Source organism: Balaenoptera borealis (assembly GCF_965194805.1).
Source record: "Balaenoptera borealis genome assembly, chromosome: 3".
NCBI classification, from domain to species: domain Eukaryota; kingdom Metazoa; phylum Chordata; class Mammalia; order Artiodactyla; family Balaenopteridae; genus Balaenoptera; species Balaenoptera borealis.
In genome coordinates, this window is record NC_138866.1 from 32,572,963 (window position 1) to 32,596,372 (window position 23,410).

Here is a 23,410-nt window from a genome sequence, read left to right on the forward strand (position 1 = left end):
TCTCACATGGCAACAGTCAGCCGAAGTTGAGTCATGGGTTCCTCTTTAAACCTTTGGGATGTGTTACAGGTTCCACCACTCCTTGATGTCTTAATCCAGGTGTGCTTCTCTCATTTATGTTACTTCCCTGGTCATGTAATCATTGGAGTTTGAGGGTCTGCTTTGGGGATTTTAGTGGAAATGAGGGGGCCGTAGCTGGGGAACTTGAGTATAAGTGACTGGATAAGAGAAAACTTCACATATACAAGTATACATTGCAAGTTTGGGCGAGGTTTGGTTTATTTCATTTAGATTATTTCTGCCGATGTCTTTTCACAACCATCCTCTCCTCTATCACTGCCAACATCCCAGTTATGATGTCTTGCTTGGACTATTGCAGTGGCCTCTGAACAGTTTTCAAAACTGAACTCCTTGAACATCCAAAGTGTTCAGGGAAAGTGAAGTTTTCCCTGCTGTTACTCTCCTTGTCTCACCGTTTTCGTTGCCTGTTTTAGCTGTCTGCTCACTCACCACCTCTCTCCCTTCTCGTATCTTTAGTTTGTCAGTTTTTGTCAGGAACCGTTAGTTCTGTGACAGGTAACAATGTCTTGCTTTGACAAGGATAATAAAGAGAGTGGTTCTTTCCCACTCAATAATAAAACTAGGGCAAGCCAGGAATTCCTGTAAAGACTTACCTTATAAGCTGGTGCTTTTACGTGTTGTGTAAATGACACATTTGATAATGGGTAATGAGTTCAAATTCCTGCTATCAGAAAGGAATTGCTCTTAGTAACTCACCTGGCTTTGGGGCCTAAATGTTCTCTCGGCCTGTGCCAATCCTACTTCTGTAGAGACCAAATTAAGTGTAACTCCTTGCCTTCTGAACAGCTAGGCAAACTCTGCCACATTGCATTTGCAGGCTGCTCATACTATTATGGGAAAATAGAGCCCAAGTGTTCAACTTCAAAGGCCCGAAAAGGCATTTATACTCTGCTTTCTCACTCTCCTCTCCCACTCACCCACCTTTACTGTTTATATGTATATATCCAATACTCAGGCAAATGTCCCATCTATTGACGACTGTAATAAAAGCTTGTTTTTTTTCCCCTAAAACTGTATACCTTTAAGTTCTGTATTTTTATTAATGTCGCCATCACTCTTGTACTCATCCTGGCTAAAATCCTAGAGTCTCATTTGACTCTTCTGTTTCTCCCTCCCTCTGCCATGACCAGCCTTGCTCTGTGTTAGTGCCTGGCCACTATTTTCAGTTCTTAAAGCCCCTGCCCTATTTCAGGTCCATATCACTGTTTCCATAAGGTGTTGACTACACTGGCTTCTTAACCTGCCTCTTGTTTCTGGCACATAGCACATGTCCTTAAACATCACTTTTGCCATTCCCCTACCCAGGAGCTTTAGTGGCTGCTTTTTATCTTTGTTCATGGCCATATCCCCAGAACCAATTATGCGGGATGCTCCAAGAAAATGGTTTTTTTTTGGAATGAATGTATGACCTAGTTTACTGGATGAAGTAAAAACTCGTTACGCAAGCAGTCAACCCCTTCACTGGTACCAGTGTCCCTTCTCCCCTTGTAACTCCTCCTCTACATACAAACACACATAGAGGAGAATTTCTCCCTTTTTCTTGATTTTTCTTTTCCTATTCAAATCCTAGTTACCCTTCAAGGTCCAAGATCAAATGGAAGCCCATCAGTGCAGACGTCCTTGCTGTGTCTCCCTGTTACATACTCTTAAAGCTTACTTTTCTCGCTGTGTCCCCAGCATCTAGCCCAGTTTTGGCACAGAGTACATGCTGAATGAATGAAGCTTTCCCTCACTTCTAGCAGAAGGGATCGCTCTCTCCAGAGCCTCTGTAAAGTATAATGCTTATGGCCTGTGGCATTCATGTTGCCTGTCTCAGTCACCGCTTTTGCCATCATTGATTATCTTTACTGTGACTATGTTTTATCTCCAGACAGACCAGTATTATGTCTGTTATTTCCTTCCAGTGCTCAGGAATTACTTCTCAGGAAGGAAGCACTTGTCCTAATCTGTACTATTAATTCTTATGTTTTTCTGTGGATTTTTAAGGACAGAGCCATGTTTTATTTATTTTTAATCTCTATTGCCTAGCACAGTGCTTAGAATGTTACGGACCCTCAGTAAATATTGAGTGAGTACAGTGTTACACTCATCCCAAAATAGTACGTATTCTCAAAGCTAGCTTTCTGTAATGTTTTCATTAACTCCCTGAGTGTGATGGCATGGATCAAAATGTCATCTGCAGGGAGTAAGTCCTTAGAGGAGGTTGTAAGGGTTCTTCTGGGGCTTTCGACACCTGTCAACTAGTGATGTATGGAAGTCAAGGATTCTGGCAAACTTGCTTTCTGGCTTTTGGGCCACAAGGTGGAGCTCTAGAATCAGCTTTGTCCACTAGAAGATACCAGGGCCCCAGTATGCTAACCCAGTGATCCTCAAACTTTAGAGGGCATCAGAATCACCTGGGGAGGTTGTTAACATGCTGCTTCCTGAAGCACAGACCCAGAGATTGAACTGTTGATCTGGGGCAGAACCTGTGAATCTGCCATTTTTTAATACATACCCCAGGTGATCTGGCAACTTTGCTTATCCTTCAAGGTGGAAGCTGTGATTATTCAGAGGTCTGCTGAATTTGCTGCTGTGTTCATTTGGACCCAGGGTCTTTGGGCTTCAGGCCAGAGCTTCCCTGTGTCCATTCATTCTCACCAGTGTGCCTTTTTATAGCAAGAGACTTAGCTTCAGACCAGAGCATCTGGGGAAGGCCTGGTGAATGGATGGGAGTTGTGGAAGCAGGTTCCAGTTCATATCCTCCCTTTAATTCTCCCCAACTCTTGTTATTTAGGAGGAGGTGATATCAATTTCCTAAATCAAGTACACTTTATTTTAAAATCAAATCTTGACTTTTTTTTCTTTTTAAAAAGCTTTTTATATTAAAAAATTCACATACACATATATATATATGTAGAATTGTAAAATAAACTCCATTATACCTAGCACCCAGCTTCAATTAACCCATTGACAATCTTATTTCATTTATTCTTCCTCTGTGACCTCCCTTCCCAATTATTTTGGATCCATTTCCATGTAGCATTATATCATTTCTTCTGTAAATACTTTAGTATGTATCTCTGAAAGATATTCTTTTTAAAAAATTGAGATAAAATTTACATAACATAAAATTAACTATTTTAAAGTGGAAACTTCAGTGGCATTTAATACATTCACAGTGTCGTGCAACTACCACCTCTGTCTAGTTCCAAAGCATTTTTATCATTCCAAAATAAAACCTATACCCATTAAGCAATTACTCCCCCAGAATACTTCTCCCCTAGTTTCTGGCTACCACCAATCTGCTTTCTGTATCTATGGATTTACCTGTTACAGATATTTCATATATCATATAACCTTTTGTCTGGCCTTTTACTTAGAATAATGTTTTTGAGATTCACCCACATTGTAGCATGTATCAGTACAGAACTTCATTCCTTTTTATGGCTGAATAATTTTCTATTGTATGGATGTATATACCACATTTTGTTTATCCACCCATTGATGGACATTTGAGTTGTTTCCACCTTTTGGCTATTATGAATAGTGCTGCTCCTAAGATTCATGAATAAGTACTTGTTTGAGTACCTGTTTTCGGTTCTTTCGGGTCTATACTTGAGTGGAATTGCTGGATCATATGGTAATCCTGTGTTAAACTTTTTGAGGAACTGCCAGATTACTTTCCATGAAAAGATAATTCTTGGGCTTCCCTGGTGGCACAGTGGTTAAGAATCCGCCTGCCAATGCGGGGGACACGGGTTTGAGCTCTGGTCCGGGAAGATCCCACATGCCGTGGAGAAACTAAGCCTGTGTGCCACAACTACTGAGCCTGTGCTCTAGAGCCTGCGAGTCACAACTACTAAGCTCTCATGCCACAACTACTGAAACCCGCGTGCCTAGAGCCTGTGCTCCGCAACAAGAGAAGCCACCACAGTGAGAAGCCTGCGCACCGCAACAAAGAATAGCCCGGGCTCGCCGCAACTAGAGAAAGCCCGATCCCAACGCAGCCAAAAATAAAAATAAATAAATAATAAATTTATTTTTAAAAAGATAACTCTTTTAAAAAACATAATCAATATTATTATCATACCTAAAAAATTAGCAATAATTCCTTAATACCACTGCATATTTAGTGTTTACATTTCCTTAACTGCCTCATGAATGTTACAGTTGGTTTTTATGAATGAGGATTTAAATAAGGTCCGTACAAAGCAATTAGTTGACATGGCTTATAAGTCTTTTTTAATCTATAGATACTCCTACCTTTCATTTTTTCTCTTGTAATTTACTTGTTAAAGAAACTGGATTATTTGCTTTATGGAATTTCTCACATTTTAGGTTATACAGTCGGCCCTTTGTATCCTCGGGATCTGTATCTACGGATTTTGGTATCTATGGGGGGGGTCCTGGAACCAATCCCCCATGGATACCAAGGGACAACTGTACTGATTGCATTTTTATACCATCATTTAGCATGTTGCCTCTTATCCCAGTTTTTTCCATAAATTGGTATTAGATCTAGGGGCTCAAACAGATTCAGGTTTGATTTTTTTTTTTGGTTACAAAAATGTTTCATAGATGGTGTTGTGTATATCCATAAGGAAGCCAAAAATATCTGGTTTTGTCTTTCATTTTAAAATACATTGACTGGACTTCCCTGGTGGCGCAGTGGTTAAGAATCCGCCTGCCAGTGCAGGGTACACAGGTTTGATCCCTGGTCCAGGAAGATCCCACATGCCGCAGAGCAACTAATTAAGCCCGTGCACCACAACTACTGAGCCTGGGCTCTAGAGCCTGTGAGCCACAACTCCTGAGCCCGCATGCCACAACTACCTGAAGCCTGCACGCCCTAGAGCCCGCACGCTATAACTACTGAAGCCCGCACGTTCTAGGGCCCACGTGCCGCAACTGCTGAGCCTGTGTGCTGCAACTACTGAAGCCCACACACCTAGAGCCTGTGCTCCGCAACAAAGAGAAGCCACTGCAGTGAGAAGCCCAGGCACCGCAATGAAGTGTAGCCACTGCTCGCCGCAGCTGGAGAAAGCCCGCGTGCAGCAACGAAGACCCAATGCAGCCCAAAAATAAATAAATAAAATAAAATACATTGACTGACTTATTATTTGGCTGTGCCGGGTCTTAGTTGCGGTGTGTGGGATCTTTAGTTGTGGCATGAGGGATCTTTTGGTTGTGCCATGCAGGATCTTTTAGTTGGCAGCACACGGGATCTTTAGTTGCGGCATGCGAACTCTTAGTTGGGGCATGTGCGATCTAGTTTTCTGACCAGGGATCGAACCCAGGCCTCCTGCTCTGAGAGCGTGGAGTCTTAGCCACTGAACCACCAGGGAAGTCCCCATTGACTGACTTCTTAGCTTAGCTTTTTAAAATACAAGTAATGGGACTTCCCTGGTGGCGCGGTGGTTAAAGAATCCTCCTGCCAATGCGGGGGACACGGGTTCGGTCGGGGAAGATCCCACATGCCGCAGAGCAACTAAGCCCGTGTGCCACAACTACTGAGCCTGCACTCTAGAGCCCATGAGCCACAACTACTGAGCTTGCGTGCTGCAACTACTGAAGCCCGCGTGCCTAGAGCCCGTGCTCCGCAACAAGAGAAGACACCGCAATGAGAAGCCTGCACACCGCAAAGAAGAGTAGCCCCCGCTCGCCGCAACTAGAGAAAGCCCGCGCGCAGCAACAAAGACCCAGTGCAGCCAAAAATAAATAAAAATAAATTTAAATAAATAAATAAATAAAATACAAGTAATGCTGGTGAAGATGTGGAGAAACTGGATCACTCATACATTGCTGGTGGGAATGTAAAATAGTACAACCACTTTAGAAAATATTTTGGTAGTTCCTTTATAAATTAAAAATGAACTTATTATCTGAGCCAGCAGTTGCAATCTTGGGCATTTATCCAAGAGAGAGGAAAACTTACTTTCATACAGAAACTTGAACATGAACGTTCATAGCTGCTTTATTCATAATAGCCAAAAGCTGGAAACTACCCATATGTTTTTCAATGGGTGAATAGTTTAAAAACAAAAAAAACTGTAGTACATTTATACCATAGAGTACTACTCAGCAATAAAAAATAGTGAACTATTGATACATGCAACAATTTGGATAAACCTTAAGTGAATTACGCTACGTGAAAAAGCCGATCTCAAAACGATACATACTGCCTGATTCCATTTATATAACATTCATGGGATAATATAATTATAGAGATGGAGAACAATTTAGTCATTGCCAGGTGTTAGGGTTAGAGGTAGAGGGGGTGGATGTGACTATAAAAGGGTAGCACAAGGAAGTCTTGTGGTGATGGTACAGATAAGTATTGTGGTTACATGAAGTTATACAAGTGATAGAATTGCACAGAGCTACACACACACACACACACACACACACAAATGAGTGCATGTATAACTGACAAAATCTGAGTAAGCTCTATAGATTGTACCAATGTAAATTTCCTTGTTTTGATATCATACTGTAGTTATGCAAGGTGGTAACATTGGGAGAGTCTGGGTAAAGGGTTCAAAGAACCTTCTTAATTTTCTATGTATAGTATCACATCATCAGCAAACAATGACTGTTTTACTTTTTCCTTTCCAATTTGGGTTCCTTTTATTTCTTTTTCTTCTCTGATTGCTGTGGCTAGGACTTCAAAACTATGTTGAATAAAAGTGGCAAGACCGGGCATCCTTGTCTTGTCCCTGATCTTAGAGGAAACACTTCCAGCTTTTCACTGTTGAGTATGATGTTAGCTGGGGCTTTATCATATTTTTATGTTGAGATATGTTCCCTCTATGCCCACTTTCTGGAGAGTTTTTATCATAAATGGATGTTGAATTTTGTCAAAAGCTTTTTCTGCATCTCTGTTGAGATGATCATATGATTTTTATTCTTTGCAAATTCTTTTTACAAGAAAATTTATTTGCAAATTCCTCTGAATCTATAATTATTTCAAAATAAAAAGTTAAATGCAAGTAACACATAATAACATTCTCCTTTTAAAACTGTCAGTAAAGCTAAAGTTCCTTCTGACTATCTCTTCCAGTCCTGGTCCCCTGCCCCCTCCTCTGGGGGTAATGAGTGTTAGGAGTTTGTAGTATATGCTTCCAGAACTTTTTCTTTGCTTTATATGCTTATACATGTACCCATAGAAAATATATGATTTTTGTTTTCTATACGCATGTATGCTTTTCACACAAATGATGTACTACTATGCAATTATTCTACAACTTGACTATTTCACCCATCAGTGTATGTTGGGGATTTATCTATATATTAACATATCCAGATTTATCTCGTTTCTTTTGCCAGTTAAGAACTTGAGTCAACTCTCTGACTCTCTCTGTTAAGAGTCAGCTTAGATTTTTCTTCTATGAAGTCTTTTGTGACTGCTCCCCCTCCTGTGTACCCAGTGGAGGGTAGATATTCTTCCTATGTCTCTCACAGCACATATTCCCCTTATTAGAACACTATTCATGTTATAGAAGGAAACTGTTGGTTTTCTTGTCCCTGATTAGTTCTTGAAAGTGTCTTTTCATCTTATTTCATCTTTAAACTCGTGTGCCTAGCATATTGTCTAGAATAGTTAGTAGGTATTCAATAAATGTTTATTCAGTAAAGGCATGCATGAATATATGAGTTACTGAACTACAGGGAAGGGTATGAAGTGAATTACTTAGATGAATCCTTCTGGCCCTGATGCATTGTTATATGATGCTATTTTTTTTTTGCTGGGTGAAATAATGCATCTCCACAGTGTATTCTGTGAAATCTTGTTGAACCAAGAAGCAGAAAACAACTTGTTGGCCCTATTTCTGCTGCTTATTTGTTGTATGGTTAAAGCCAAGTCACATAAGCATTCAGGACCTAGGTCTCCTCCAATTTGAGATGAGAATAATGTTACCTTCACTGTCCACCTTATAGGGTTAATGTAAGGATTAGGTGATACAATTTACACACAGACATCTTGGAAATTAATTTTTTTATACATCTTTTTTTTTTAAATTAATTAATTTATTTATTTTTGGCTGCATTGGGTCTTCGTTGCTGCGCACGGGCTTTCTCTAGTTGCGGCGAGCACGGGCTACTCTTCGTTGTGGTGTGCAGGCTTCTCATTGCAGTGGCTTCTCTTGTTGTGGAGCACAGGCTCTAGGCATTTGGGCTTCAGTACTTGTGGCTTGCGGGCTCTAGAGTGCAGGCTCAATAGTTGTGGCACACAGGCTTAGTTGCTCTGTGGCATGTGGAATCTTCCCGGACCAGGGCTCAAACCCGTGTCCCCTGCATTGGCAGGCAGATTCTTATCCGCTGCGCCACCAGGGAAGTCCCTATACATCTTTATTGAAGTATAATTGCTTTACAATGTTGTGTTCGTTTCTGCTGTATAACAAAGTGAATCCAGCTATATGTATACATATATCCCCATATCCCCTCCCTCTTGCGTCTCCCTCCCACCCTCCCTATCTCACCCCTCTAGGTGGTCACAAAGCACTGAGCTGATCTCCCTGTGCTATGCAGCAGCTTCCCACTAGCTATCTATTTTACATTTGGCAGTGTATATATGTCAATGCTACTTTCTCACTTCGTCCCAGCCTCCCCATCCCCCTCAAGTCTGTTCTCAACGTCTGCATTTATTCCTGCCCTACCACTAGGTTCATCAGTACCATTTTTCTAGATTCCATATATATGCGTTTAGCATACGGTATTTGTTTTTCTGTTTCTTACTTACTTCACTCTGTATGACACTCTAGGTCCATCCACCTCACTGCAAGTAACTCAATTTCGTTCCATTTTATGGCTGAGTAATATTTGGAAATTAAATTTAATAGAACTTGTTGCTTCTTCAGGGGTATCTATTGTGATTTGATTCCTTCATGAATTCTTCATAGTTTGAACTTTTTATTTTGTGACCTTAGGTTTGACCCCTTGTATTTTATCTGGTGTGAGTCACGTATTTTAGATGGGGATGTCTTCATACACTCTTAATAATCTTGGCTTCATTTATCCATGAATTTGCCTACGTATGGAAGACTTTCTAAGAACATTGCTAATGTTTCTGAATTCTACATTAAAAACTTTGTGTTTTGAATCAGTTTTTTATTACAGTAATACAACTTTGCCATTTATTTATGGGTACTTGGGAAGTGGAATGGTGGATCTGCAGAAGGAAATCAAACTAGGTGTAGTTTCAGATCTAACCTGGTACTATGTCCAGTGCTAACCAAGGGAGGCCTGTTTAGTACTTTAAAACCTTTCAAAGGAGGGATATTATTTGCCTTCATTGAGAAAGATGGTGAGGGACACTGAAATTTTCAGAGTCCTTTGAAAATTTTTGTTTAACTATCATTATATGAATTTAAAACAATGATTTAATTTCAGATTTGCATCTACACCAGAATCCTGTGGGGCAGCATATTATTTGAAGTTTCAGTTAAGAAGCTCTTTAAATTCCCCACTGTCATACTTTTCTCAAATCTGTCTTCTGTGGTCCCTTAATTAAAGAGGGAGTATGTTTGAGATGACATTTTAGAATGATGTATTTTCTTCTGATTACAGAAGTTCATGTTCATTGTAGGAAAACTTGGAAAATAAAATGAAAGGTATAAAAAAAATTACCTAAATGCTATAGTCTAATTAACGTACCTTCTTGTTGGTCTCAGTACATCCATCAATCCAAATGTTTATCACTATCTATTCTTAGATATAATTGGATAGGGCATGTATTCAAAGCCTATAGAATTCACTGTCCACCTTCTGAAACCTGATAAATTTTCTTTTTTTAGCTTGTAATTGAATTCCTAAAGTTTAACTATTAATTTTCCTTTTGAACTTTTATTTTGCAAATATCAGAAACTTGCTTTAAAATACAAGATATAATCATGATACCTGTTTACCTGTTAAAGTCTTCCTTCTTGTTGGCTGCTTATTAGCAGGTAGATAAATTTAACTCATTTGAAGGACGTGTGGTGGTGTCAGTGAGGAGGAGAAGACCTAAGTGGTCATTGGCAAATCATTTTACTTTCTGGGCCACAGTCCTTTGCCTGTGAAAGAAAACTTTGACTCAGATGATCTCCAAGCCTCCTGCTATTTCTCTGAATTTTATGTTGCTCTTCTGCTTGCCTCTCAAGATTAGATTTCGTGAGCAGACAAATGTCAGGAGCCAGGTGAACCTTTGTGGAGCCTGTTTTGTTTAATGTTCTAAGTCAGGTTTTTCAGATTGCTACTCATGATCCACTAGATCATGCAGCATCTACTTATTGAATGCCTATTATGTGTCTGGCACTGTTTAAGCACTTGGGATGCACAGGAAAAGACATAAAAGGTAATACTCTAGTGGAAAAGGACAAATAAGAAACAAAATAAGTACTTAAAAATATATGGTATGTAAGATGGTGATTCATGTAGTAGAGAAAACTAAGCAGGCAAGGGAGAGAGGGAGCATTGGGGAAGTTGCATTTTTGCATAGGGTATATCAGGAAAGGCTAATTGAGAAGGATATTTGAATAAAGAGGTAAGTGAACGAACCATGCTCATATCTGGGGAGGAATGTTCCCTCAGGATTTGCAAGTGCAAAAGCCCTAAAGCAGAAACATGTCTGACGTATTCTAGGAGCAGGAAGGAGGCATCATGTGGTTGAAGCAGAGTAAGGTAAGAAGAGTGCTAGGGGGCAGAGTCAGAGACATAGGGATTGAGGGGCTATCTAGGGCATTGTTGGCATTATAAAGAATTTGGGTTTGGGGGACTTCCTGGCGGTCCAGTGGTTAAGACTCCGTGCTTCCAATGCAGGGGGTGCGGGTTCCATCCCTGGTCGGGGAACTAAGATGCCACATGCCACGTGGCGCGGCCAGAAAGTTAAATGAGTAAGTAAGTAAGTAAGTAAATAAATAAATAAATAAAATTTAAAACCTTAAAAAGAAAAAAAAGAATTTGGGTTTTAATCTGGTTGAAATGGGAAGCCGCTGGCAGATTTTCAGCAAAGGAATGATGTGATCTTGACTCATGGATCAGCATGCCTCTGGCTGTCTTGTTCAGGATGAAATGGAGCATGGGCCAAGAGTGGAAGCAAGGAGATAAGATAGGAAGCTCTTTCAATAATCCATTGGGCCATGAAATTAATTTAGATGGTCACAAGTATTTATTAGATAGAAAATGGAAAATAGAAAATCAGTGTATTGCACACAGCAGACAGTAAGTTGTTTAATGAATTTATGCTAAATAAATGTGAGTGTACTGGAATGCAGTATAAGATGTACTTACTACAAAGGTTTACTATAAACAAGTTTGAAAGCCATTATCCTGAGACATTTATATTATTGCCAGCTAGAGGTGACTTTGGTTTTTGGACACATTCTCAGTAAGTGGCTCCTGTATGAAATAAGCCATCTTCCTATAATCGTGTCTCATCGGTCAGCACTTTGGCCTTCTCTCCCCTTTCCTTTGCATTCCTCTCTTCTCTTGTTTTCAGCTGTTTGCATAAGTGCTCTTGTAGAAGATACCAAATTGTAATTTTTGTTTTCAGACCCTCTTCTGCTTAGGATTTTTTCTAGACTTTGCCTCTTTCCCCTTTAACATTCCTCTAGCTTTGTGGCCTTGTACCCTGACAGTCAGCACACGCACCCAGTTTCTCCTCCTGCCAGCAGGGACTGCCTGTTTATCTGCCTGTATTCCCACCCACTCCTTCTGCACTGTTACTGTTGCTGTAGCAACTGCCATCTCAGTCTCCCCCTTCCCCTGGCTGTTTTCTTCCCGCTGCCAACCAGTATTCATTAAACTCTTCCTCTCCAGTTTTCTACACTGTGAGGTCAGGGCTGGTGCTATGTAACATCTGTCAGACGGTAGGGCCAAGAGTAGCTTAAGATAAAGATTAAATGGCTGCTTACAAAACCCCTCTCTATTTTTCACAGCTTAAAGTGGGGTTTTGAATAAGCAGGTCATCTGATGAACTGAGATGACTAAATGCTGAGTCCCTAATTCTGTAGAAAAGTCATGAGTGTCCTAGAACAAAACTGTTATGGCACTGCCTCTTAATTCATTTCGAGATCTTGCATAGGGTTGAGATCTTGGTTGGTTTTATGTGGCTTTTGGGATCCTCTGAGCCAAAGGCAAAAACGTGGACTGTATGTCACTTCAACTCTGGGTATGTCCCTGTTCTGGAAGGTGATGATTAGAGGCACTGCAATACCTACCATCCATGTTTGCTTCATGGAGGGACTAGATATGCATTTGATTACCTGAAGATCTTTTTATCAGAAATTTAGTCTAGCACTTCTGCTGACCTCATTCAAACTTAAATTTCTGGATGTTCAAAAAGGGAAGGAAATTTTACCATGGACACTGAACCTGTATCTATATTTCAACCCAGAGAGGCTTGGCAGTGGATCATGTTCTGAAGAAAATAAGTTTGTTTAGTCACAGATGACAGTGTGTCTTTCTCGGGCTTATTGTCCAATAGTTCTGGTTTCCTCTAGAGAAGTCTCAGTCTTGGAACTGAGGACTGTGTTAGAAAAAACAAAAGAGAAAGCCCAGGTTCTTCTCCTTCCAACTCACATAAAAGAAGTGGTTAAGGAAAATGTGGCAGGGACTTCCCTGGTGGTCCCATGGTTAGGAGTCGGCGCTTTCACTGCCGTGGCCACGGGTTCAGTCCCTGGTCGGGGAAGTAAAATCCCACAAGTGCACGCAGGGCACAACCATTTGAAAAAACAAAAGGAAGATGTGGTATATATATGCAATGGAATACTACATAGCCATAAAAAAGAATGAAATAATGTCATTTGCAGCAACATGGATGGACCTACAGATTGTCATACTAAGCGAAGTAAGTCAGAAAGAGAAAGACATACCATATTGATATCACTTACATGTGGAATCTAAAATATGATACAAATGAACTTATTTATAAAACAGAAACACACTCACAGACATAGAAAACAAACTTACGGTTACCAAAGGAGAAAGGGGGTGGAGGAGTGATAAATTAGGAGTTTGGGATTAGCAGATACAAACTACTATATATACAATAGATAAACAACAAGGTCCTACTGTATAGCACAGGGGACTATATTCAATATCCTGTCATAAACCATAATGGAAAAGAATATGAAAAGAAAAAAAAAATATATATATATATATAAAACTGAATCACTTTGCTGTACACCAGAAACTTACACAATGTTGTAAATCAACTATATTTCAATTAAAAAAAAAAAAGAAAGAAAAAGGTTAAGCGATCACCAAGATCTTGAACACACTTGAAGATGTGGGCTGTGACTTTTTGAACTTTTTCATTTTTACTTAATTCTAGTATCTTCTAGGATTTGTCATGTTCTCTGGGTTGTGTTATAGGAAGTACAGAATGCCCCTGTATTCCTTATAGGCCATCCTGTCCTAAAGCAGAAACTGGAGGGGAGAGATTTTCCCCTACCCGTGAGACATTGAATTTGCCTCTCTGGTTGTCTGAAACCAGGTCTGATGCCTGTGATTTGGAGTAGCAGTGCCTTGACTCCAAGTGTTTCACAGGTGTTAGGAAACTTTCACATAGAAGCTCTGAGGAAATTCATGCCAGTGGGCTTTGGGAAATCTTGTTGGCACCATCGATGAATTACTTAATCATGGATTTATGGAAATCTAGGTTCATGAAGCCAGATCTTGGAACGTTTACCAATGCTCTATCTTGTGCAGGACTTGATACTCCTAGTCACTTTTTCTGGAAACAGCCTTGGCTTGTTTCTCTTCTGTTCCAAGACTTTAGCCTTGGCCAAAGACTTTTTAAATTTTTCTTTTTATCCCACCAAAGCAATAAAGAAGTCCAATTGAATATTTTTGAGGGGCCAAAAACCAAAAAGCAAAAAACCAGGGGAACACACTAGTGAGGAATAGTTTCCTGATGTTCTGAGGTTCTCTTGCTTTTTGTCCTGCGTCTTTTGCATGCTGACCCTTGGATCACCTCCTACCCCATTCTTGTTGCATTTTATGACAAATTCTTGGTTGAAGATAGGCTGGGAATAGATTTATTGCTTTTATTTTTCTTATAAGGATATTTTGTTTTTCTTTTTAAATCTAGTAACAATCATTTTATTTTACTTGCTTTTATCTTATTTATTTTTTTATTTTTTAACATCTTTATTGGAGTATAATTGCTTTACAATGTTGTGTTAGTTTCTGCTGTATAACAAAGTGAATCAGCTATATGTATACATATCCCCCCATATCCCCTCCCTCTTGTGTCTCCCTCCCACCCTCCCTATCCCACTCCTCTAGGTGGTCACAAAGCACCAAGCTGATCTCCCTGTGCTATGCAGCTGCTTCCCACTAGGGATATTTTGATTTGAACTCATTTTAACTTGTTGCTAGTCCTTTCAAGATACTGCTCGTCTCATTTGGGTGTGTAATGGTGGCCATTTCTCTGGAGGAGTGGAGATGGTGGCACCTCTGCTGTCAAGATTGAGGCATTCTTGTGTACAGGTACCATCAGTTCTCCAAGAGGAAGTAAGAAACTTCTCCTTCAGGGAATGTGTTGAGGGCAGGAAAAAAAACATGTCAGGCATTGTTGGTAGAGTGGAACTCTGATCTTAAAAGGAATTAGAGTCCTTTCTGCTGTTAGACATGGGGCTGTAAAAAGTGCCATATTGTGTGGTTGGTTTTTCGCTGAGCCTCTAGTAATCTGCTTTCTCTCCACCTTATTTTCCCCCATACACCCGCCGCCCCAAAGTCCAAAATGGAACCATATTTTTCAAAGTGTGGTTTGAAAGTCACATGCATCATAATTAATTAAGGTTGCTTGTTAAATTCAGATTCCTGGGCCCACTTCTCAGACTGAATTAGAATATCTGGGGATGGATCCTGAGAATCTGCCTTGGTTTTTTTTGCCCATGTGGCTTGTGGGGTCTTAGTTTCCCCGACCAGGGATTGAACCATGCCCCCTACCGTGGAAGTGCGGAGTCTTAATGACTGGACCGCCAGGGAAGTCCCAATCTGCCTTTTTTAAAAGTCCCAGATGATTTATCATGCATCTTACCCATGGAATCATAAACAACAGGATCTTTGACATTATCTTTATATCTTGACTGTGAGGGGAAACTGCTTCTAAGCCTTTTCTTCCTGATGAACTAGATCATTCTTACCATTCTCAACAGGAGGAGCCAGCTGCAGAACCCCTGCTGAGAAATTACAGTTAATGTAGCTCACTTTCTCAGTTTCAGGTGTCAGTCTATCCCTCTGAAAGGATTTTTGCACCCAAACATGAAGTATTCAGTTTTAGTAGCTGCTGCTACAGTTTTTTGTTAGCTGCACCCCTAAAGACTCTAGGAGCAAGATTCCTATGTACCTACCCTCCCTGTGTGAGAGATAGGAGTTCCCTGCCCAGAAACTAAGAGAAAAGTTAGTGACTCTCATGGAGCCCACAAACAGACCCCTGTAGAGTGGCCAGATTGCCGACATAGGAGCTTGGGTGGGAATGGGATGGGCCCAGATGCCTGTCCTGGGCAGACTCCTGCAGGCCTGACTAGAATCTGCAGAGGAAGTTCCTGTTAACAAATGGAAAGGGTGTTGCCAGAGGCCCCAGCTTTCCTGTCAGGGATGCCTGAGCTGATGCAATCCCCTGCTGCTGTGGCTGACCAAGTTTCTTTTTGTTGAGTCTTGTTCCCACCCCCAACTCCTCTTCAGTCCTACAGATACTGGTTTATTTGCACACTCCATGCTGATCTTGAATTGAAAGGCTTTCATTGTTTTTGAGATCAGTGTTTAGATAACACCACATGCCTGTGGCAGCTAGGACACCCTGTAAAGGAAATGCCTGGGCTCTAACAGCCCCATCATTCATTCCCTGTATGTGAATGACTGTGGCCTGTGTTTAGGACATTATAAGAACATTGCTCTGCAGGGGTTATTACTTGGGGCCTGCAGGAGTACCAGGCTTCTCCTTGATGTTTAGAGTTCTAGAGACCGTTTTCTAAGTCACTTCTCTCTTTACTTCCCTTCCGAACATAAGAGGATTAAAGTCTGTTTTGCCTAAGCCTTGTTTCCATACATACCTGCGGTACTAGAGCGTTCTTCCCTCTGGTGAGAAGACTGCTTTGGGGGGACACAGGACTCACTGTGGCTAGTGGTGGTGCAGAATGTTTTTATGATTAGGCCAGGTTGGCAGCTTCCTTTGCACTGTGGTCCAGGGCCTCGTTTTCCCATGGGATATCTGCTTTCTTTTTTAAAAAACATTATAGTAATAATCTCTTTAATTTGTATAGCGCTCTGCCAGTTACAAAGATTTACACCACATATCATTTCATTATATCTGTATAATGATATAAATTTAACTGTATATAAAGAATATATTAAAGAGTCTTCAGAACCAAAATTAATATCAGAGTTTCAGAGAAAAGATGACTTCTTGGATTTATGTTTAATACAACAGCATGTTGAAAAAACTAAAGTTGTGAATTCAATTATGTCAAATGGTCAAACAAGCTAACACTAATAGCAGGAGTAATTTATTCTCTATAAAACCTATAGACACTATTATAATTGTAAATTACTTTTAATTCCTTTTTTTTTCACATTTATAAACCTTTTTTTTTTCTCTTTTGGTTGTTTGCAGGTGTTTTGTTTTTTTTTTTTTAGTTCAGTTTAGTTTTGTTTTTGAGATATCTCCTTTCTTGTCCCCTTAAACTTCTCCATCACTCTCTTGCCAGAAAAGAAATAAAAGAAAATGTGTTATATTCATTCAGTGTTAAATCTCTTCTGGTAACATACAGCTCTTTAAGTTTTCACTTGGTAAAATGCTATTAAAACTTCTTCCTTAAAAATGTTTCAGATAAGTCTGGCAGGCTCTAATTTATGTATCTCAAGGCCCTTTCCAGCTCTGATTCCCTAAATTTATAACCTTTTTTTCTTAAACTACTAGAATCTCTTTACATGACCACAGTGTCTTGTGAAGCAGAGTGAGTTAATAGCACTGATGTGGCCCTCATTTCTATAGCATTCTCCAATGCATATACTTTTTTTTTTTTAGTAAATTTATTTATTTATTTTTGGCTACGTTGGGTCTTCGCTGCTGCATGCAGGCTTCCTCTAGTTGCAGCGAGCGGGGGCTACTCTTCATTGCGGTGCGTGGGCTTCTCATTGCAGTGGCTTCTCTTGTTGCAGAGCACGGGCTCTAGGCACACGGGCTTCAGTAGTTGTGGCGTGCAGGCTCAGTAATTGTGGCTTGTAGGCTCTAGAGCACAGGCTCAGTAGTTGTGGTGCACAGGCTTAGTTGCTCCATGGCATGTGGGATCTTCCTGGACCAGGGCTCGAACCTGTGTCCCCTGCATTGGCAGGCAGATTCTTAACCACTGCACCACCAGGGAAGTCCCTCCAGTGCATACAGTTAATCTCACTTTCTTACCAGTAATTTGGTGTTCCAAGAATTAAAGAAAGAAAAGTTGGTTGACATGGACAATGAACAGTCATCCCTCTATAATAAAATAGTGTCCGGGTAATCATAATCAAGGAGACTGACTACTAGAAAGTTAAAACACACACCCTTTGTTACTTAGTACTGTATAATTGTTAATGTTCACTGCCATCCTAGTTAGCACATTGTAAGTATCTTCTGAGTCATCAAAGTAAATTATTTGGAACCATACTGTGTGACTTTTTAAAAATGTTATGAACATTATGAAACTACAGAAGAATACTGGGTGAACCAGATCATACCACTCTCTAGTAGAAGCTGGATAAATGGAATTATATATATTAGCCAAAGTATATTTTAAAGCTAAATATAAACTCTTTGGGAATTGTAAAGGGAAACAAGTCATCTTGCTTTTCTAATTGTTGTAACTGCTTGCTCTGTGTTTAATTTAAATTTTTTCTTTAATATTTATTCTTGAGTTGTGCCATATGAAATATAAAAATTCTCTGTAAACAGATTGAAAATTCAAAAATAAATGTGTAAGCAATAGAGTGATTATTATTAAAAAAAAATCCAGAATAAACTAGAGTATCTTTTCTTGGCTGATGGTTCTTGTGTCGCTAATTCAAAGGACAAATATATTCCTTAAATACCATCCATGATTAGCCAGTTAGTGTGGACACCACTGACTTCCCAGAGTCTTGACAAGTATCTATTTGCTTATGTAGCTCAGGTAGATAAAAGAACTAATCATTTTAATATGTCTCTTCTTTCAAGATGCTTGTATTATCCTTTTCCTATAAATTTACTGGTAATTTGCCTTTAGGAGATTGAAGAGGGGGGAACCACCAGTTTAAATAACTTGCTTTAATGTAATCAAGGAGTCATCCCTGTCCTCTTTATTACCTTCTAGCCCACTGCATAAAACTAACTTTCTGCCAAAATTCAGATGTGCAAGCCTGACAGGAGGTCCTGGTACAAAATGCAGTGTTTTTTGCAGACTCTTGTCCAGCCTGCCTCATGCCTGATCCCTGTGCTTTCTGCCTTCCAGTTCTCTCCTGCGCTATGGGGGCAACCTATCCCTCCAAAGTGCCATGAGTGTGCGATTCAACAGCAACGGGACCCAGCTCCTGGCCCTGAGACGACGTCTGCCCCCTGTACTCTATGACATCCACTCCCGCCTGCCTGTGTTCCAGTTTGACAATCAGGGTTACTTCAACTCATGTACCATGAAAAGCTGCTGTTTTGCAGGAGATCGTGACCAGGTAAGTGCCTTCTGCCGCCTGCATCCCACACTCATGCTTTCCTCTCAGATTTTTCTTTCTGTACTGGTCTTTATTTCTCTTTAGCCATGTCAGGTAGAAACAGTTGAGGGGAAACAGTAAGTGTCTGGAGACATTCTGGCTTAATAGTGAGTTTTTCCATCAGAGCTGCCTTTGGGTAATATGAGACACACACCATAAACCACAGTATGGTTCTGAGCAACCTAGCTCTGCCAAGTTTGTGAACAGATTTTAAGATTCTAAGAGTGTGTCATTTCACAAGAAAGGAGGAAGTCCATGGACAATTAGCCTGCCAAAAAATGACACCTTTTTTTTTGTATCAGTGAAACACAATGATGAATGAAACACTGTAAGTACCCTCCAAGAGACATACATCCTGAATAGCCCCTTTGAATGGCACCTTTTTCTTGGATGAAATGGGCTGAGCAGCTTTGTTTGAGAGGAAGCCAGATGCTGACGTTTTTCCTTTTTATTGCCAGCATCACAACTGGGAAGGAGAACCCAAGCTGTGAGTTTCCAGCCTTTTCACAGTCTTACTGGGAATCGAGATACTGATGTTGACTTAGAGCTGGCAGTTTAAAAACATACCTATACCTTTGCTATACCTGTCTCTCTTGGCCATAGAAGTTCTAAAGTGGGTGTCAGTGAATGGATCAGTTGGACTGGTCTGAGTAATCAAGCTGAGTAAAGACAAATATAAAGAAAGATTGAACAAATAAATGGATAAATTTTTTTTTCTTCTCAAACACAACAAATCTTATTGCCGTTTCACATCTAGATTGGAAAAATAGAAACCTTAGTCTTGCTAATTCTTAGTGTTCTCTTTGGATCCATCAACTATGTTAAACTTTGACATATAATTCTCACATGCTGTACTCCACTGCTTTAAAGTTATTTGTGGGCAAGGGGCATAAAAGAAATAGTTCCTTGAGAACTTGTGAAGACCCTGCTTTTTGAAGGCAGTAGCTAGGGTTTTTCTCCCTAGCTGAGGTAGAGGCTCCCCAATATCATCGCTTAAAGATGAGCATATGTAGTAGGAGCACAATAAATGCTTTTTTAATGGAGTTGCATGTTAAAGAAACTGAGAATATCTTTTAAGTTGTCCAGGCTAGGAATTTCCCCTTTTACAAATAGAGAACATATATCTAAATTCAGAATTTATATTTGTCAGAGTCCTAGGGCCTACTTAGCTGCAATCTACACTTAAAACCACTAGGTGGCCTCAGTTATATAAGCAATATCTCCTTGGAGAGGCCACAATGCCTGATAGACTTAGTTTTTATAGGCAATTTGTTTCTTGGGTGGAAAGAAGCAGTTTCTAGAGATGATCTGACTCACAATAGAATAGGTAATTTTTTTGCTCTGCAGAATGGTTGATTTAATTTCATTTAGCTATGGAAATGACAACCAAGCCCCTGCCTCCCTCTCTACCTTTCTTCCTTGCTTTTGTTGATTTTCCGTCTTCTATCAGACCTCTTATGCATGTGATTTTATTTCATTGAACAATAAAGAGCAGGCACTAATTGTAAAAATGTAGTGGTTTATTAGGTTTTATTACCAGAGACACAGGCCCTGAGAGAAAGGAGAAAGAGGTGAAGGAGAATGGATGTTGTGTTTTCTTTTAGTTCCTATGTTAGCAGCCAGAACCTACCTGTGTGGAGTCCTTAAAAGACCCAGAACAAAGGCCTCTAACCAGTATGTAAGAACACATAGGCCATGGTTTCTCCACCTTGGCACTGTCAACATCTTGGTCAGATAATTCTTTATTTTGTGGGGCTGTCCTGTGCGTTGTAGGATAATTAGCAGCATCCCTGGCCTCTCCCCACTAGATGCCAGTATCATCTCCCCCAGCTGTCACCCAGACAACCAAAAATGTCCCCAGACATTGCCCCTGATTGAGAACTTTTGACCTAGGTTATAATTACCCACTTTGAGATACAGGGGGACAGGTACAGATACTGCCATAGGCAGAGCCACACAAGGTATTTTGTGGTGGTCCTGGTTATCTACATTGACAAGATGTAGTTGTTTTGGCCTTTCAGGTTATATATAATGATAAAAACATTGAATGGCTTTTGATTTTCTCTATTCAGATTTGACTGTTCTGTATGATTTTTGTCCTATGGGAAGAGTTTGTGGGTAATATATTCTTTCTGACAAACTAGACTGCTTTTTGGTTGGGATAAGTGGTTTGCCATGGATAGAGGAGGATGGGAAGTCATTGAGTCTAACTTCAAATCCATTTCAGAGTTAAAGTCTGTTTATATTCCCTATATAGATTATCAGAAGTATATAACCTAGGGAATAGGAAGTACAGAGATTTATGTTTGGCTGTTTTCTTCACTCCTTAGGGACTAAGAAATGTAGCTAATTCATCATTATCTTGTCTCCAATGCCTGGCACACTGAGAGCACAATAAATATTTGTTGAAGTGAATCTTGAGTACTTTGGTCAATGTGTGGTTTTTAGCTTTCCAGGCCTAAGCCTTGTATAACTGTAAGTCAGGATTGATAAGTACCTGTTTTCCTGCTCAACTTCCAGGAGCTTTAGGAAGATGAATTAAATAATGGATTTTCAGTGAAACTAATCTGCTGAGCTTATACTTTCTAAGTGTAGCACAGGAGGCCAAAATTATTGGCTCATTCCTGAAACATGTCTCTCAAAAGTGATTTATGGGCTCTGACTTTCCACACTCAGGGCTAAAGCAGCAGCTGCCACAGTTATAGTATGATCTGCAGGACTGATATGTGTATTCTTTGGCTGGTTCAGACAGGATCTTTTTAGCTGCTTTCAAATTCCAAAGCCTACCCTTTCCTTATATCGGTCTTTATATTTGATCTTTTTCTTGTATGCTTTGAGTACGCCCACAGCCCGAGGCTCTGTGCTCTGGAACTCTTCATTTAGTCCTAGGCTGGGTAAGTAACCATCCCAGAGAGGAATCTGCGAACTTCCATAATAGGAATGAACATGGTCAAGAAAGGCAGTAAGCGACCTATCTATCTGAGACAGTCTTCTGGCTTTTAATTACAGTATTACTCAGTCCACACAAATCAAACCATTATGCCAGAGAGCCTGTACTTCTTATAAGACTGTCCTAGGTTCACTAGGTAATTCATTAGCCCCAAAATGAAACTAAGATTTCAAGATCAGAATAAAGCATAAAACCGACTGAGCCTACTTTGTGTCTTCCCCATGCTCATTGCCACCATTGTAGATCAATTCTAATTATAGAGCTATTAGAGATCATTTTGTACAATCCCTCCTTTTACAGATGAGAAAACAGGCTTAGAGAGGGTAGGTATACAAGTTAAGACATGTGCAAGTTTGAGTAGGACTAGAACCCAGATTTTTGAGCTCTCAGTAGAGACTCCTTTTCACTAAACAAAAGGTCACAACGTAATGCCTTAAGCAAGGCAAGCAGCAAAAATGAGTGAGTTGGGCTAGAAGTAAACAACAGTGAGTAGTGGGGACCGTGGCCAGCTGGAGAGCCCACCCCATCCTAAATCTAAGTGAATGCCATATAAGTGAAGCTTTGACTCAGCTTCAGCCCATTGTTGCCAGGAGGGCCTTTGGTTTTTTCAAGGGAAGCCAGAAGTAGAGATTTGTTACGTGAAGTTTCCTGATTTTTAAGTATTGCAGCAAATTCATACTTCATTGTATGAATTAAACAAACCTGTGTACCATAACACCTATTCTTTTCTAGAGCCACCAGTTTCAAACCTCTGTGCTTCAGCAGGATGTTTTTCTGTCATGTTTAGTTTCATGGTCTGTCACTAATTCATAGGTGAGTGGAGACACATTCCTTTTTCCTGTTTCCTACTGAACCTTTCCTAACTTCATGCCTTTTCATCCCCTCCATCTTATAAAAAAAGAAAGCAGATATTTACTGAGCATCTACTGTGTGCCAGATGCTGTGGTAGACACATTCACGTGACTGCCAGTTCGTACCCTCTTTGAGATTTTCATTCAAACCCCTGTATATACACTCTGTCATCCCCACTTTTGGCTAAAAATACATGGTTTGTTTATTGCTAGTATAATCTTATTCAAGTTCGATAACTTCTATCATCAGATAAGGTGACATGAGTGACATCAGATTGGTTGGGCATCAACAGGAACAATTAGCCCCAAATAAAGCCTTAACTTTTTTTTTTTTAAAGGCAGCCCACCTTCTAATCTTGCAATATAATGAGGAATCTTTTAGTAAAACAGCAAACAGCATTCCTTCCTCTGGAGGCTGCCTGAACCCAAAGGTTCTCCTCCTTGCTTTTCTTATCATACTTGGATTTTTTTGTTTTTCATTTTCTCCCTGAAGCCTGACTAGGTACATTCTGTCTCCCAAGCTTCACACTCCCCTCTGTATACTTAGTGAGCCAATCTCTTAACAGGGTTAAAAAAGAAGGCCAATTTTCCACCTGCTAGCTTTTCTGGCACACCCTTGTAAGACAGCACCCAGCTTTTGTTCCCTTTCTTTCACAATTCCTTAAACGGCTCTTGCCCTAGATTGCAAGAGTCCAGCAGAGCACCTCAGGCTTCTGGGAAATAAGTCTTTCAGGCTAACTGGTTTGTGTGGCCTGGAAATGGACAGTGTGGTAATTTAAGTCTTCTCTTTCGTTAGTCTCATCTAACACCTGGCCTGGTAATCCCTACATCTTGCCGAAAGTGG

The 23,410-nt window shown here is 40.2% G+C and overlaps 1 protein-coding gene across 5 annotated transcripts in view; it reads left to right on the forward strand.

Moving 5' to 3' along the window:
* Positions 1–23,410, forward strand: part of DCAF5 (DDB1 and CUL4 associated factor 5) — a 105,702-nt gene that overhangs the window by 40,282 nt on the left and 42,010 nt on the right. For all 5 annotated transcript variants that reach the window (XM_082384382.1, XM_082384384.1, XM_082384385.1 and 2 more), the window contains exon 6: positions 18,513–18,726. In XM_082384382.1, the coding sequence (XP_082240508.1) occupies positions 18,513–18,726 (214 nt within the window). The remainder of the gene's footprint in view (positions 1–18,512; positions 18,727–23,410) is intronic.